This window comes from Phaenicophaeus curvirostris, chromosome Z, assembly GCF_032191515.1.
Source record: "Phaenicophaeus curvirostris isolate KB17595 chromosome Z, BPBGC_Pcur_1.0, whole genome shotgun sequence".
NCBI classification, from domain to species: domain Eukaryota; kingdom Metazoa; phylum Chordata; class Aves; order Cuculiformes; family Cuculidae; genus Phaenicophaeus; species Phaenicophaeus curvirostris.
The window spans coordinates 41,932,838-41,951,052 of record NC_091431.1 but is presented as its reverse complement, the minus strand read 5'-3'; the positions used below and the strand labels follow the sequence as shown (position 1 = coordinate 41,951,052).

Genomic DNA, 18,215 nt, shown 5'->3' with positions numbered 1-18,215 from the left:
GAAGGCAAGTAGCCAAGACAGGGAGAATTGTAGTCAGGAATAAGGAAACTGATGTAGAAACAAGAGTCAGTAATTTGGACTGCAACTTACTTCTCAACAGATGGCTAAGACCTTGATTTTATTGGTCTAATATATTAATAACTGGCACACAGTGAAATCTAGAATGCTTTATTTGTAACTTTAGTGTAGTAACCTTCCCTCTTTCAGAGAATATTTTTCACATTGAGTCTGTTTGCTGTGCTATGCTATTAAAAACAATTCTGATATTCTGTCAAGGAATAAAGAAAAAGGAAAACTTCAACGAAGTAGTTGCATGAACCAGAGCATTTCTGTAGTCTTTCAAAAGTAATTTCCAGTATCATTTTAATTTTTCATTTGTAGGAACTATTTGCCTCCCTTGAGGGGAGGGGAGAACAAATGGAACAATACTGGGATCCAAAAGCTTAGTGGTTTTATTGCTGCATTGTAATTATACTAATAAATGCCTCTGTCCGTGACCTTGGAATTTGTAGTGCAGTGAGAAAGATTTATTGACATGTAATTTGGAAGAAATATGGGATTATTGTGTAATTACAATGTGTAGCTATTAAGCATATGTACTTACATACTTTTTATCCCTGTTATTTCAAGACCTTCAACTACGTTTCAGTTTTCACTCCAAAATATAGAAAGGCTTCTTGTTAAATCCAGTGCCTGGGAGATCTTTGTTATTGTATTGGGTCAACTACAAAGTAACTTTGTTACCTTGGGATTTGCAGAGGGGATCAATAGATCTTTAAAACAGCATGTGATGTTTTTAAAGATGTGTTCTAAAGCCCATTTTTCCTAGTAGTTTAGATATCAATGTGTTGAACTTTCTACTATACAGGTTCTTGGTATACAAGTCCTTTATACATAGATTTGCTTCTTGCTATTGTTTAACTAGGATATCTTGGGAACCATCATTTTTTTCACCTTAGTCAGGTTTTCCCATGATCTCCATTTCTATTTGTGTGAAGTTAACTCTGTGAAGATCTTTATGTCTTCTTCTGAATCCATGAATAACTAACTTAAATACCTACTGGAATATAATATTTTGGAGTATAATTATGTATGTATCTAAATGACTTAAGGCTAAAGGAAGGTGCTCGTTCTTTTGCACTTTGTTCTCCTTTCTTGGCTACATGGCATGGCAGCAGACATGCCTGTCTTTAAAGTAATTTGGGTTTTGAATTAAATTCAGCACTCTGTTTTTGTTAGGTATTTGATGATTTTCTAAGGCACGTTTTTTCAAAATTTATACCACTTTAGGCTTCCAAAATCTATAACTATCTTTTTATCAGGAAAAGCATGGGAAGTCTTTGAGATTGTAGCAGGGTAACGAAGTCAAAACAGAAATTAATTTTTTGTTGCCTGAATTTCTGTGTTCACTTTTACAATATGAATATATGAAAAATCCACTGACGTTCTTATTGTTACACAACTTTTTACTGTCTCAGTTAGGACTTTGTAAAAAGCTTTTACTTTAAAGCTTTCTATCTGAGGTAAAGTCACCTTAATTGTTAGTTAGGTTTCCGTTTTTGTCTGTGAATTATGTAAGAATTAATTAAGTTTAAAATTTATGAATTTAATGTTCTCAATTCTAAGTAACAGTCCCAAGATTTATTTATAAATAGTACTTCGCTGCTGTAAAAGACAATTTCTCAGTTGTGTGAATGAAGAAATAAGTGTTCTTAAAAAAAAAACCAACCCAACCCCTCAAAAGATAGTTAGCAAAAATAATTGGTTGTGTGGTATCACCCAATGGTTTCAATAGCAAGGTGTATTTATTACTGCTGTTTTTATAGGTGAGTGAAGCAGGTAATTTTTCAAGTTCTGCACCATCATGGTGCCATTTTGTCTTACACTGAGGAAACATACCAAAAGTGACAAATGTGAATCATAATTCATTTTAACAGGTGCAGTGATTTATCACTGTCAGTGTTTACTGCGTCTGCTTCAGGATCTGTGTGTACCATGCTCAGAAGAACATCTTCCTTGTTAAGGTTTGTGCTTTTGGTTGGCACTTGGTATGCCACAAAGCATTCCCAGAGGGGAGGGAGACATCCAATCAATATGGCTTCATAGCACTTTGATCGCTTTGCAGAATATTGGGATGTAATATATCTTCGATACTTTTTTCAGCAGAATGATTTAGAAGTTATCTTTTATTTTAGTTAACATTTTATTTTACTATGTCTGTTCTTTCTGTTAAGATGACTATTCTCCTGTTTTTAGGGAAGGAAGGATAGGAGTGACCTGTATAAAAGAATGGACCTTTTACAATGAAAATACGTATTTACCAATTCATTTTTATTTTGTTGAGTTTTAAAGAGTAAAAGGGATAAAGAGAATCATGTATGTATGTATGTGTGTTTTCCCCTAGCAGATACTTCATGCAGCAGAATGTGGCTTGCATAATATTAAAATAAAATATGCATACACTGAACAGCATTTGGGCCTGTCTGTGAAACACATACACCTGAATACAAATGTTTGGTTTGGTCAGAACTCTTCTGAAGGAGAACTCAGTTTTGGAATGTAGACTGTGTAAAGTGATAAATCTGCTGAAGTCCTGAAATCCTAATCTGTTAGTGCCACATTAAAAAAAGATTTGTCAAATTCATTAATGAAAGAAATTAAAAACTCTTGATGAAACAAGATCAAAACTTTAGCTAGCATAAATTGTAATACATGGCACTGTCCATAACTTGCATTAGTGTTCTGAATTTTGCAGCAGCCTCTTCCGAGAAACTGTTGCAAGAATGACCTGCAGCACTAAAATAACTTAACTGAGACAACCAGCGTATGGAGGTCATGGACAGTATATTTTCTTACTCAGAGCTGAAGCTGAAGTTTTGTTTAGAAAATGTTTTGAAATTATTCTGAAAATTCTTAGGATTCCTGTTTTTAATCAGTATCTGAAGAAAAGACACGTAGCCAGTGTACCATAATACTTAGTTCTTAATTTTAGTTCTGAAGCAGGATGCTGTGTGATTTGACGTCTCCCTGGTGACTTCTTAGTCTGTTCAGATTCCCACTGACTTCAAAGTGTATCGTTTTTAAAATAAACAATAGGAATGACATTGTCATTGTTAATAATTCTATTGATGTTTTTTCTTTTACTCTCTGAATTATCTTAACTGTTATGATTTAGAATTATTCCTAACAAAGTGAGTGATGCAGATCCAATGGAAGAATACTGTTCGGAGAACTTCAGACAGTATGTTCCTGGGCTTAGAAACATCACTGGTAATGCAGGTCATTAAGACCAGTAGGACATGATCCTTCCTTCCTCTGATTCCCCACTCTCCCTTTCTGTCGTTCTTCCCAACTCCTCCCCTCCTTCTGTCTTTCTTCTCCCCCTTTTCTGTCATCCCCCCTTTTTCTGTCTTGTCCCCTGTCTTTCATGCTGCCTTCTGTCTCCCCCACTTTCTGTCTCCCCCTCCCAACTTACCCCACCCGCATTGTTTCGCCACTCCCCCCCTTCTGTCCCCTCCCATCCATTTCTGTTGCCCCTCCCTTCCATTTTTGTTGCCCCTCCCTTCCATTTTTGTTGCCCCTCCCTTCCATTTTTGTTGCCCCTCCCTGACATTTCTGTTGCCCTCCCCCTTTCTGTCATCCCCTCAAAAAGGAATTTACTTTTCTGGGGAGAAATAAAACCATCAGTCCTGAGGTGCCAGGTCAGAAGTGAATGAAGTTTTAATGACCATGTAATCATGCCACCATGCATGTGATTAAAAAAATTTATTCCCACTTAACATCACATTTTTTTCTAATACACTTAAAATACACAGTGATAAAACCTGAGCTTGTCTAAAATTGTCTTTGTTCCATTATGGTGGTATAATCCTTCTCTACAGCTTTCCAGTAATGCTAACTGAAGGTGATAAAAAGTCTTGATTATCATGTACATAATTTTTGTTATGTATTTCAACATTGTCCAAAACATTGTTTAAAAGTGGGCCTTAACTATTATCTGATTGGATTAGTGAATGTCTGGAAGGCCCAGTTCATCTTGGTGTTCAAAAGGATGTCTTTTCAACTTCCGTTTCTCTTCAAATACAGCAATGTACCTATCTAACACGTTTTTACACTGATGCTTTTGTTTGATAATATTAACAGTCCATAAGGATCTAACTTACGTGTAGACGGTTTGTATTTTTTGAATACTTAATGTAAAAACTTAGAAACTTTTGTTTAGTTTTACTTACTTTGAAGCTGAGTGACGTGAACATAGGGTGTTTCTTCTGGAAGAAGTGTTATTATTTGAAATTTTTCAGTAATAACTACTGTGTTTAAATTAATAAGGTCTTTTAATTAACAGTAACTTTAAAGCATACATAACTTAGTGACTTCATAAAGCATTTTCAGTCATCCTTTGCTAAACATTTTGAGTTAATGCAATTGAAAAATGCATTCCTTTCTTGTAGATCAGAATAGATTTTCTCTTGAGAAATAGGTCTGAATTGTAGCAGAGAGATACTAAATCTAGCTTTAAGTCTTTGAGGCTCTGTAATCCAGCCTGAACCACTGCAGGTAAAATACTTGAGGCACCTAAATTTTCTTGGATGTCTCAGAGCTATGCATCAGTCAATAACTGGACCTTGGTCTAGACACACATAGACAATGCCATTTGCTTTCACAGTGTGAGCTCCCACTTTTTCAAATTACTTTAGTAAGAAAAATCTCTTGCAAGGTGAAGACGTGTGCATTATCCCCATCCAATCCATTGAATGACTCTTGAATACATTTTTATTGAAATGTTTCTTAATACATGGGTCCTTCATCTTGTATTGTAACTGTATATCAAAGCTGATTTTAAGCTACCTGTGCCTTTATGTGGGTTGTAATAGGATTGCTTGACTTCTAAGGTGCTGATTTGGCTGAAGCTTTCTGCTGTTATCATTGTTTGTGCTCAAATATTGTAAGTGTTCCTCACAATCACAAGCAATTGTATTTGACATTGTGTCAGAAATGTGCAAACATGCCTGAAAGTATCAGTCCATTCACCAGTGTTTTGGGGTTTTTTTATTAATATCATTATGCTGATTGGTATTACTATATACTTAATGGACACACTCATTCTCTGTGACCTCATCACACATGGCACTTTGAAAGATATGAAGAGCCCTTTCGCACATGGTTAGATGAACTATGTTTAACTGATTCCATACTACATCACGTACTTCAGAGAAGAGTCATCAGATATGTCCTTTCTCAGAATGCCAGGATATGAAAAGATTGTTGCTGTCAGTTTAAGGAACCAGTAGCAAAGAGGTTAAAAAAATCACTGTTTTTTTCTGCAAAGCAGATACAGATCATTCAAATGTCCTTTCGAGTACTCATATTCCTTTCCTTAGAGAAGTTTAAAGGGCATGTGAAAGCATTTGTTATTGAAGGGATGTCATGAGTGGTTAGCCTCAGGTTAGCTCTGCTTTGCAAAAGCACAACAGCCACATGGAGTTCAGTTCCAACTGTTTAAGACACAGCAGCCACTATGAAACACACAGTGAATCCAGATGTAGCATGTTGATACTCACACTTAGTTTTCATTTGAGAAGTGTAAATCCATCTTGTTTGTTGACGTAGATCTAAATGTATGTCTTAGATTTTTTTTTATGTCTTAGATTTTTTTCTAGGTTATCTGTGTATTGTCCTTTATGGGGCACTCAGACAATCCTGAAGATGCCAGTTGCCAACAGGGATAACAGGGAAGTATGGTGGAAGAATGGATACTGGCTAAATCTTGTGATTTTTTCATTATGGAATTTTATTAGTTATGTGTATAGGACAGTTTGCAGGATGTATTCAGCGTGCAGGTCTTTTAGAAAGTAACATTTTGCATCTAAATGGGAAACGTACGTATAAAAATTCAACCTGAAGACAAAATCTTAACTTTCATGAATTAGTTCATCATACACATACTGCAGTATATTTGCATATCTTGTAGTGCTGCGTTGTGTCTGTGTAATTTAAATCTAATTTAGGAAGCAGTTTGATCTGGTTTTAGTTGATCTTGGAAAATATTCTCTCAGTATTAATGTGTCACACATGCTTTGCATGAATTTAAACTGTATGACTGTCATTGTCTAGCATGATTGTTCATCTGTTATCTTTTGAATAGAATGCTTTTTGGTGTGTATAGAATGACAGTGTTAAACTTCGATTTATTTTTGTAACTACTTTTGAAGAAAGATTCCACACTGCAAAGCCTAAGACTGGTAAAACTACTTGAAGAAGCACCCAGCTGACAGACAACCAATGAAATTTTTCTTTGGTGCTATCAGTTAATGCTGTTCTCCCCAGCAAATGTGGTTTTCATGCTGAGTTTGGGGGCGGGGGGGGGGCAAAGCTTAAGTCTAAATTATCTCTAAAGGGAACTTCTTCTATGGATTCTGATGAAGACTCAGCTGATCTGAGATTTTGGTGGACTGTAGAGGAGGGAGTGCAGAGATGCCCGAATTAGCACCTGAGTGCTGAAATATCTGAACTAAACAGATAACTGGCATTTTACAGAATGTCAGTAAATTGGAGTTTGGCTTCTAAGTTGGTTGAGAATCACTTGTGCTTGAAAGTGAAAGCTCAGCATCTTCCAGAACTATGTGCAGACACAGTAGGTTTTTAAAACCTTCATTCTTCTTATCATATTTAGCCTTAACTTTCTAACAATTGTAATTGTCCACAGAAAACATTTCAAGATAAATGCATTATCAGGTTTTGAAATTTTCATATTTTTGTAAATACTAAGACCTGGGGGGCAAAATAAGGGCTATATTGTGGATTAAGTGAAATATCTCAAGGCTGTGCTTTTCTGATAACTGAACCTGAAGTGACCTTTCTCAGACACAATTACAGAGCTGTATGTTTTTCCTTTAATTTCATCAGGGGTTTAATTAGTATACAAATAAAACTTCCCTTATCTTCCTTTCTACCTAATTGGCTTGTCTACGCTTATATATGAAGAATGTGAAAATGGGCTGTAATTAGGGTGACCGTGTTAACCTTTTTTTCTCCAATGTACTGTTGCCTAAAGGCCTCAAGGCCTGAAAACAGTGCTTTGGATTATTGCTTTGCAATCACCATGGCTCTCCCATAGGTTTTCTCATGAGCAGAAGGGCTTTGGGTGCTGCAGGTTCCCACTGCTTAACAGGATCTTCATTCTTCTCCCCACTAAATGTTTATTGATTATCTCACTGCTCCACACTCAGCCTCGAACAACTTAATATCAGGTGACAGTCAGGAGAGTTCTCCAAGTAATTAGAGTGGAGCATTGAGGGAACAATTAGGAGCAGAGTTATTAAACTTGATTTATCCTATTCTCTCCTGAACACTTTCTTGGATATCAGAACATCACACTTTCACAATCTACCCTGGCTGCGAAATTAGTGGCTAACCTGCTGCTTATCATTGTTGCCTTGCTGCCTTGAGGCACACCCTCTTGGTTTCAGTCACTCAGCTGGAAATATTAGAGTCCATAAAGTTTATCAAGGGTTTTAATTAGATCAATCTGAAGAAGGAAAAAAAAAAAAGAGAGGCTTAGCAGCCATTACTTTAGAATACTCCACACTGTATGTGAGCAATTTCCAAGGCTTGACTTTAACCTAGAGTGCCAAGGAGCATCAAGTGAATGCTGGAACTAAAATCAGTTTACTTTCTACTTCAAAGTTGTCATATTATCGATAGGTAAAATCTGAATCTTTTGGAGGTTTCTGTCAACAATGGTGAAAGTTTTGAGTGTAACAAAGCAACTGATCAGTGAGATATTTGATTTAATCATTTCTATATTGCTTCATCACCAGCTTGTGTGGATCGCCGGCTGTACCTTTTAAAGAGTTAGACTTCATGTTTTCATGCCTGTTATTGCTTCATTAATAGGCCTGAGCTTCCTGGTAGTAAGCAAGATTAGTTAGCAGCTCTCAGAAGATTTTGACACCTACTGGATCTCTTCACCATTTATGGTCAGTGAGGAAAGCTTTATGTGGAAGCAGACAACTCTTCAGCCCCTGTAGAAGGATAGCTATCCAATAAAGATTAAATAAATATGCATAATGTTCCAGTTATCCTGTTTTTCTTCCCTCATTTAGACTACTAGCATCTTGGACCCACTTTCTCTTCCAGCAGCCCCTACATCAAAAGTTGCCTGCATCAAAATGTTAGTAGAATTATCTTAAATGCATCTTCAAAACATGTTTTTCAATCAGATTGGAAAGTGGAACGGACAAAGCATTGGCAGCTGAGACATAGTTCTGTGTTCAATACATTTTCTTTGTCAGAAGATGAGAGTACGGGAGGGTGGAGAATGGACTCAGTTTTCAGAGGTGTTTCCTCAGTGCTGACTTAGTCTACAACAAACAAACAAACAGTAAACACAATAGATGGAAGGAGATAATGATCTTTGTTCTTAAATTAAAGAGGGTTCCTTTTATCCTTCCTAATCGCAATATGGTTTCTTGGAAATAACTTTTCTGAAAATCTAAAAAATAATAAATTCAGCTGTTCACACAGGGCTTTGATAGCTGCCAGTGGCATTAGGGTAAAATTTCTGAAAGCAACACTTCTGATTTTGGATATTTTTCTGCTAATGATGGAGTGGAAGAATTCAGTCTCAGTGTTTGTCTTTTTTTAAGTGAAAAATAGCACTTTTCATTGTGAACAGTGACGTAAGAGGCAGAATAGAGTTATTCACTCTGCAGTAATTTGAGCAAGATGAATATTAACATTTCTGGGGTTTGAGTTTCTTATATAAACTCCTAATTGTTGGGTTTTTTTTCTTAGAACAATGATTTATCTCAGCATGGATTTTGTAAATTTTTTAATAAAGAGTTCAGGTAGTGGTGCTGTACCTTCCAAATACATTGCTGAAACAACTGGTTGCTTTTTGCCTTGACAAATGTGTGAAGAACACTTAAAACAATACTTGGATTTCAATTTATTTTGCTGGATTGCACCGTTTTGTGCTCTGCTTAGTTATTCCATAAAAATTTTCTTTAGTATATTGTTTTTTGAAGTGCCTTTGACTCTTGGCTGCTCTAAAGCTTTTTCACATTAGTTGAGTTTTCAGTGACTTCCAAATTTTTATCAGCCTTTTGAACATAACGCCCTTAATACATATCCACAGTTTAGTAAATATTCTCTGGGTTCCACAGTCCAGGTCAAGTACTTCTGAGTGCAAATTATGCAGAGCTTTCTTAGAACTCAAGCAGAAAACATATCCATAAATTTTGAAAATGTGATGCAAGAGGTCAGTCTTGCATCTTTGCAGCCTTCTCTATCCTTCTTTATTGGTTTAGAATCTGTCAGGGAATATGCAATTTGTAAAAGAATGTTTACAGCCGCCTATTATAATTTCGTTCTAAAAAGGCAATTAACAGCTGTAAGTAAAATGTAACATTTAGCAAACTATGAAGCCACGTTAATACCTCACTCTATAAAAGTATTGATTTATCCCAGCAGAAAGGAGTAGCAACTAGCCAGGTTCTGTATTAATTAGTTCTGTGTGCTATTTGTCATCTATCTGTGTGCTATTTGGATTAATCTGACTCGATTTAAAGCATGTTGTGTTAATTCTAAGCTAGAGAGAAACATTAAAAAAACCCGTGTAATGTTTTACATATTGGAAACCTAATATTAAAATAGTGAAGCACTGTAAAATAGTGATTCATTTTTTTAGCAAGAACTGCAGCAAAGCTGTACTGAATGCCCTGACAGAGAATATTAGATTCTGATTTTTTTAAAATACTGAAATTTCTGAATAATGCAGAATATTTAAATAGATGCTACATTGTTTATTTCTTCTTGTATTTGTGAATTCTTTAATGTTCATTTTAAGTGAAGTTTTGAGAATATTTTTAATGCTATACTCTTATTTCCACAGTTTTTAGATCTGGTATTTGTAAATGTTGTACCTGTAGAGTAGTACATGTACCTGTTTGATCAACAAATCACTTTATTTATAAAACATATTTGTACATAGACAGTATGCTGAAAACTGGACCATTCTGAGTTAGTAATATTTTTGCTAGAGAATTCACAAAAACGTAGAATGTAATGGTCCACATCTACTTCACAGTCAGTCTGTTTTCCACTTTGTTTAATAGCCTGTGGCATAAATTGAAGTTAATTATTTGGGCTGACAAGTAATTCTGCTTTCTGTCTGCTTGCAGAGACTCTCTGAGGCAAAGATGGAGCTGAGAAGAAAAGATCAATCTCTGCATCAGCTGAATAGACTTCTTACCCAGCTGGAGCAGGACAAGCGTCGACTGAAAGAGAGCATCCATGATGTAGAGAATGCCCTCTGCATGGCAGCGAAGTGAGTGCTGGGACCTTGGGGAGATCACTTAAAACGGACAAAAGATCAATTCTCACTTTCATGCACAGGGTTTTAGCCCTGGCTAATATAATGCTAGAAAACAAAAGTACCTCTGTCTCTCTTTGAAATTCAGTGATAGTCTTCTAAAAAGAAATCTGTTAGTTCCAGATACTAGATGATACGTTTTCCATAGTTATCCCATAACAGTGCTTCAATATCTGGGCCCTGAAATAGCATGGGCATTTTTGCCTGCCAGTTATTTTACCAATTTGACAACATCTCTTTGGGAGATCCCTAACAATCTGTTTATTTAAGAAATGATTTATTGTTTTCTCTATTTCCTTACCATATTTTTATAGAGAGATACAATATATTTCTAATAAATACAGAAATGTCAACTAGGTGACAGATCATAGCTGCCAAGGGGGCTCAGACCCATTTTGGACTTAGCTGTATATGTGGAATAGGACAGATGTTTCCGTTGATTTCAGAGTATTTTGGATTTGGATATAAAACCCATGCCATTTTATACTGCAACCTGGAAGGAAGCATTCAGGGACCGGTCTTGAAAAGATTGGTAGTCAAAAGGTGTTGCATTGACTCAAAAGAGATTATTACTAGCCTCTTACAATCGCGTAGTTGGAGAAAAAGGGAAATCTTTGCAGACTCTTATCTATTACTCTTCTTGTAGTATGTACTTCAAGTAGTGTTTGTCCATGACTAAGATTTAAAAAACGTTTAATTTAAAATTCAAATTTCTCATTATACCCGGGATATGTTTGACCTATGAAGAACAATAGCTTAGGAGCTTTAATGGTTTTATGCACAAGTGAAATAATGTAATTAATACAGTTATCAGTGAAATGTTTAACAAGCTAATTAAAATGACAAATGTTGTTTAGTATGAGTATATTAAAGCAGACGAGACCTGAAGAAGGATTTGTTCTGGGAAGCTTGCCTCTTTTCACCCTGCACAAACCTATTTTATGCACTCTAGTAAAGACCATTCCCTGTGGCCTTTCTTATATTCAGAAAAGGTTATTTTAACGTGAAGTGGTTTTAAAATTGGTTTTATGTCTGTATATAGCAGTTGAATATTGACAAAGAAAACCCTCATACTATTTATTGTTCTACCAATTCTTCATAACAAATGTCTTTTTTTACCTTTGGAACATAAATGCAAAGTAGGTGAAAAAGACTGTAATTTTGTCCAGAAAGAAATCTAAGTTTAATACCTCTTTCATAACCTGACTGATTGTAAGCAGTGCACAGGTGCCTTTCAAGTTCTTTCCTAATCTTTTGTGCAGCTTCGAAGCATAGCAAGATGGCTGACTTAGTCTGAAAATGGCTATCTTGATTTTCTTGCAGTTCTGTTCCACATTCCTCCAGAGCAGGAAGCAGTATTAATAAATGTAACTGATAGGTGTGAACTTGGCAGAAATTTAGTAGCCTTTTGGTCATCCTCTGCTAGATAGAAAATCTCTATAAAAAATTCACCCTAGCTGTTGTTTGAAAGGTAGTGTAAAGTATGTTTGTCATGCCTGAACTACATATCTGGATAACAAGAATAGTTCTAAGATCCAGTTCCAGTTTTCCTTACACCTGTAGGATTTGATGAATATATGAAATAAAGATTGAATGAAATATGGATCCTAGCATGTAGAGGTGCAATAGATTAATTTTTAAAACTTTTTTTTGTAGGTGCTATAAACAAATATTACCAGACTTTAGTTTTACGAAGTTATTTAAGATAAAAAAAAATCAACCATAGTCAGACAGCTTTGTGTTCACAAAATATAAGATTCCAGGGACCACTTACTAACGTGGTTCCAAAATTTCATCTAAAGATACTTTCCTTTTTATGATGAACACCTGAGAATATGCGAGAAACAGACTGACTTCTGTGTCAGTAACCAGCTTAGAAGTCAATAGTGTTTATCTGGCTTTCTAGAAGAGACTTCACCCAGACAAACGGTACGTAAGTGAGGCCAGCACAGAAGGTGAACAGCATGTCCTTGTCAATCTAGTATAAAGAAAGGCAGGATCCTGAAAAGAGAAAAATGTAGGCAACAGCTTTACTAGGAGCGTAAAAGCCAGTCCTACTTTTCTGGCCACCTTCCTGTTTTTACTGTTACAATAGTATAAAACAAGGAATGAGGAAGCAGCAGTCATTCCAAGCAGAGACTGTCCAATTTTTTGACTTCTTTTACAGGAACTGTAAGTGCTCAAACAAAATATTCACATAGCTTACAAAGTAAAAATCAGTCCTGGAATATTAAGGTGTGTCAGCTTTTCTGGCTTAGATTGCATTTGACTTCCTGGTGTGCTTTGTTGGTTACGCTGTCTTCTTCTCCTTAGTCACATGACATTATGCAACTTTAATTCCCTTTTTGTCTATGCGTCAGATTAGACCAAGTTTTTTTTTTGTGGCAGCATAACTAATCAAAGATATCTTTTTACTAAAGATCCAATCTACAAGAAGGCACAAGAGTAGTATTTTATTCTCTAAACTTCTGTTTCATAGGGATAGGATCCTTGATCAGACTTAACTTTGGAAAAGTACCAGTGGAAAGTTCGGGTTTAGAGAAGGCAGGAAGACTTACATGTGTATAAGTACATAGTTGTTAGGCCCACGTAGTTGATGAAAACCAGACAATTTGTCCGTGTTTTCCAGTACAAGAATATAATCTCTCTTCCTGCTAGAGTCTGGACTCCATTCAACGTGCCCTTTTATCCAAGACTGCAGTTTTCTTCTCCAAGAGCAGGGCAGTTGTTCATTGGTATGCCTATAAATACAGCTAGTTTAATTGCTTATCCACAACAGAAGCATCTTACATATGGAAATGTGCCATGGACTATACTTCAGGGTTTTTACTGGAGATCTAAAATGTCGAGATATAAACATAACAGTTTGAGATATCAACAATTATTAAATACATGATGTTTATAAAGTAGCAGAAAATTAATTTCTACATCAATAGGGCTTCAGTTCTATTAACTACTCTGTTTTTTTCTCTTGTAATAGAGACAAAGAATTGATTATTAGTCATATGAAATCTGTGGAAACCACTCTTCATAAGGTAAGAATTGGAATTGTTCCCTCTGCATTTGTATTTCCAAACACACTAAGGTTTAACAACTGCTTATTATCAGGAAAAGAGAGGAACGGAGGTTGTTGTATAGCAACTTCTTTCCTTAGGAGTTAGTTTCCGTGGTCAGCGTCTTTCAGCTCTGAAATTATTCATATTAGTGAAATAAAATACGTTTTGTAGTACATGGACTTCATGTTTTAGTTAAAAAAACCTCAACTGATAACAAAATTCACCTTCCTTCCCTCAGTCACTGAGCATTATTTCTGGTTACCTAGTAGAAGACTAATGATTATCAAAATAATTCGTAATTGTTGCTGAGTTAACTCCTCTCTGCTGAGTAAGGCAGAGGTCATCTGGTGAGGTCACATATGTAGTGGCTGTTAAGACATTTGGCTGTGTGCATGCTACTTTAATGTTTGATACATGATAAGTAAAATAAGGAAAAGGTAGTAAGTATTGACCTGTAACAAAAATTTTGAATTATCTTCTTTTTGAATGGTCTTCTTTTTAAATCGAGTAATAATCTTGAGTTGTCTCTTTGATGTGCGCTATTTTGCCCTGGTATAGTATTCTTTGAAGGTCCAATGATGCTGTCTATATTAATTATGTGGGGAAAAGGACTGTTTTTAACTGTAGCTCTAGAGGCTGATTATTCTATAGCTGTTTTTAGTCCAGAGCAACACAGAGCAAAAGAAATGTTTTATTACCGCACAGTGTTCATTTCCCTTATCACATCTTGAATTCTCAGCAACATGGGAGTCTATTTCTTATCTTTGTATCTGTGTCCACCAAAACTGCTGTTAATTTAATTTCTGATACCTTTTTCAAGTTTCTCTTGCCTTTAATGCTCAACAGAAGTTACAGTGCCTTAAACTCCGTTTCAGCTGCAGCGGACTGTGCTTTGCTTTTTGTCTCTATTCTCTTCATACTGGCTTGTTTTAAGCCTAGGAAATCTGTCATGCAGAAAATGCTGTATATTTACAGTACCATGTGCACGTGTAAGGCCCTTGGACTTGAGAATTTCTTGTTCTGGATTGTAAGTTTACATTTTGATTTAGAAAGCAGTGCTATATATGCACAAGGATTGAAATGTTTGGGGAAAGGTGATAGGGAAGGTCATATGCTTTGTACTGATTTTCCTGATGCAATGAATTAGGTAGAGAAACTGCCATCTCTCTTTGAGAATTTTAGTTGCCACGTCTGCTTCTTAGATGTTGATATAGATAGTTGTTAGGCCTAAATAGCTTATTATTGTGTAGCAGAGTAATTTATCCTTTCTGGTTTGTCAACTTAATGAATCATGAAAATGTACGAATTAGAAATGTTGGGATGCTCCTTTCAGCAAGAACTAAAAAGAATTGATTGTAAATCACTCATAATTTGACATATCATTTCTTCTAGAAGAACAAGGAAAAATTATTGATCTTTGTTTGGGAAATATCTGAAATGTAAATCCTACATCATAATGGTAGCTAATTATCTAACATTAATGAACACGGCTGATGTGTAAGCTATCAAGTTTACACTGTTGTTAAAGATTTTCTCACAGAGTGAAGAACATGATGACGCAGATTAAGTACTAGGAAAGGAACCACAAGACTGTCTTTTCCCCCGTAGAAATTCTGGGAGCTGCTTTTGTTTTTTAAAAAAAGGAATCAAAAGAAAATGGGTATCGCTCAGAATGGACTGAAGTTAACAAGTATTACTGTTAAATGCAGATATATCTCTGGGAGTTTGAAATTGAACATTGTGATATTTCTACGTTGATGTATTCATGAGCAAATATCTACAGAATTCCACTGCATCTCTTGCAGGATCTATGTTATCAGTGTATAAGGCTAAATTTTTGCCTGTAGAGCTCAGAGGGATTTTACAGTCATCCTTAGTAATCTTAGAGTCAGGATAAGATCGTATACACTGATATCCATGAAAGTGACTTCATTCTTTTCGGTATTCTTTCACTACAAGTATTCCAGAAGGTAGCAGTGTAGGTACTAGATCATCTGCCTTTGGGACTGCTTGATTGTAACATTCAGGTAACATTCAGAAAACAAAGCAACACGAAGTAGAGCTGAGGGAAACAATGTCTGTACATACTTCTTATACAGCTTTAGACAAGGGATCATTTACAGTGCTTACTGTGTCCCATCTGACTGGATGGAAAATGTAGTATCATACATTTGGCTTTATCAATAAGTGCTTGGGCATGCTTGATTCTTTTAAGATGATATCAGGGCCACTGTTTTAAGTCATCATCAATACTTACGGAGTGTAAGTGTTGAAGAACTCGAGCATGTGCTTTGTTAAAAGAGAAAATATTGTTAGCAGCTAGTGCCATATCTGTCATAATCTGCAAGATATTCTTCAAAAGGTAATTTTTTTGTCTTATCTTGGGTTTTATCATGCTAGCTGTTGTCACCTGACTCCTAGAGCTGCACAAGAGGTCTGGTACTATTAAAATAATAGATCTTTCTTGCATTTATAATATCTAAATATTAAAGACAAATATCAAAGTGCATAGTGGATGTTTTATCAAACTTTGAAAAACTCCACCTCCGAGGGGAAAAAACCTCAAGAAGATTTTAGTTTGGTTCAGTTTCTTATGCGATTAAAGATGACCAAAAGGCAAGAGCTGATTTTTTTTTAAACCTAGGTTCAGACAAGAGTTGGATTTTTGTGATGGTGGGGGGTTTTTTTGTGCGTTTTGGTTTGGGTTTGTTTGTTTGTTTTGTTTGTTCTTTTCTTCCCATGAATCTATTATATAGCCTTAAACTGAAAAACTTAAGAAAGTAGAACAGATTTAAATATTGGCTGGTTAAAGAACTCGTGTCCGTGACTTCACCAGTTCCTTTAAAAAAAAAAAAAAGCTTGATGTAATTTACAAAATGGTTACAGAAATATATTTATTTCTACTGGAAGAGTTCTTGTAAGAAATTCTATCTGCTTTAAGTTTAAACACAGAGTTTTCCTAAGGTCTTCTCATCAAGAGAGAAAGCGTTTAAGTAAATGTCTTATTTTAAACCCTGTCTGTAGATCTGCAGTCCTTTTTTATATATGCAAATTAAATGATTTCTTGAAACACTTTCCTCTCAAAAATAAGTTGAAGTTATTTTTGTTGTAAATACACCTTTATTATACTTGTTGATAAGCTTTACTTCATTATTAATTTCTTCTATATTAAAATCATGTTTGTATAGAGTAAGAGACATTAAATCTTTTCATTTCATTTTAGATACTTCAACATGTATTTCACAGAATCACAGAATAACCAGGTTGGAAGAGACCCACCGGATCATCGAGTCCAACCGTTCCCATCAAACACTAAGCCATATCCCTCAGCACCTCATCTACCCGTGCCTTAAACACCTCCAGGGAAGGTGACTCAACCACCTCCCTGGGCAGCCTGTTCCAGTGCCCAGTGACCCTTTCTGTAAAGAATTTTTTCCTAACGTCTAGCCTAAACCTCCCCTGGCGGAGTTTGAGGCCGTTCCCTCTTGTCCTGTCCCCTGTCACTTGGAAGAAGAGGCCAGCACCCTCCTCTCTACAACCTCCTTTCAGGTAGTTGTGGAGAGCAATGAGGTCACCCCTCAGCCTCCTCTTCTCCAGGCTAAACAACCCCAGCTCTCTCAGCCGCTCCTCATAAGGCCTGTTCTCCAGCCCCTTCACCAGCTTTGTTGCTCTTCTCTGGACTCGTTCCAGGGCCTCAACATCCTTCTTATGGTGAGGGGCCCAGAACTGAACACAGGATTCAAGGAGCGGTCTCACCAGTGCCGAGTACAGAGGGAGGATAACCTCCCTGGACCTGCTGGTCACGCCGTTTCTGATACAAGCCAAAATGCCATTGGCCTTCCTGGCCACCTGGGCACACTGCTGGCTCATGTTCAGTCGGTTGTCAACCAACACCCCCAGGTCCCTCTCCTCCAGGCAGCTTTCTAGACAGACTTCTCCCAGTCTGTAGCACTGTATAGGGTTGTTGTGCCCCAAGTGCAGGACCCGGCATTTGGCCTTGTTAAACCTCATGCCATTGGACTCTGCCCAGCGGTCCAGCCTGTTCAGATCCCTTTGCAGAGCTTCTCTACCCTCCAGCAGATCGACACTTCCACCCAGCTTAGTGTTGTCCGCAAACTTGCTAAGGGTGCACTCGATGCCTTCATCCAGATCATTGATGAAGACATTGAACAGGGCTGGACCCAGCACCGAGCCCTGGGGAACCCCACTTGTCACTGGCCTCCAGATGGAGTTAACACCATTTACCACCACTCTCTGGGCCCGGCCATCCAACCAGTTTTGCACCCAGGAGAGTGTGCGCCTGTCCAGGCCAGAGGCTGACAGTTTCTCAAGCAGAACGCTGTGAGAAACTGTGTCAAAGGCTTTGCTGAAGTCCAGGAAGATACATCCACAGCCTTTCCCTCATCCAGCAGCCGAGTCACTTTGTCATAGAAGGCGATCAGGTTAGTCTGGCAAGACCTGCCTTTTGTGAACCCATGTTGACTGGGCCTGATCACCCAGTTCTCTTGCATGTGCTTCATGATAGCACTCAAGATCACCTGCTCCATGACTTTCCCTGGCACTGAGGTCAGACTGACAGGCCTGTAGTTTCCTGGGTCCTCCCTGCGGCCCTTTCTGTAGATGGGCACAACATCAGCCAGCCTCCTGTCCAGTGGGACTTCCCCAGTCTTCCAGGACTGTTGGAAGATGATGGAAACTTTATTAATTATGGTAATCCCATCATGGGAAGAAATAATTTTACGTGCTCTCTACTATAATATTCAGCCTTCCCTTTCATATTGCTT

The 18,215-nt window shown here is 36.9% G+C and overlaps 1 protein-coding gene across 2 annotated transcripts in view; it reads left to right on the top strand.

The window, feature by feature from the left end:
* Nucleotides 1-18,215, top strand: part of CCDC171 (coiled-coil domain containing 171) — a 148,404-nt gene that overhangs the window by 79,301 nt on the left and 50,888 nt on the right. For both annotated transcript variants that reach the window (XM_069879831.1, XM_069879832.1), the window contains 2 exons: nt 10,185-10,330; nt 13,356-13,410. In XM_069879831.1, coding sequence (XP_069735932.1) covers nt 10,185-10,330; nt 13,356-13,410 — 201 coding nt within the window. The remainder of the gene's footprint in view (nt 1-10,184; nt 10,331-13,355; nt 13,411-18,215) is intronic.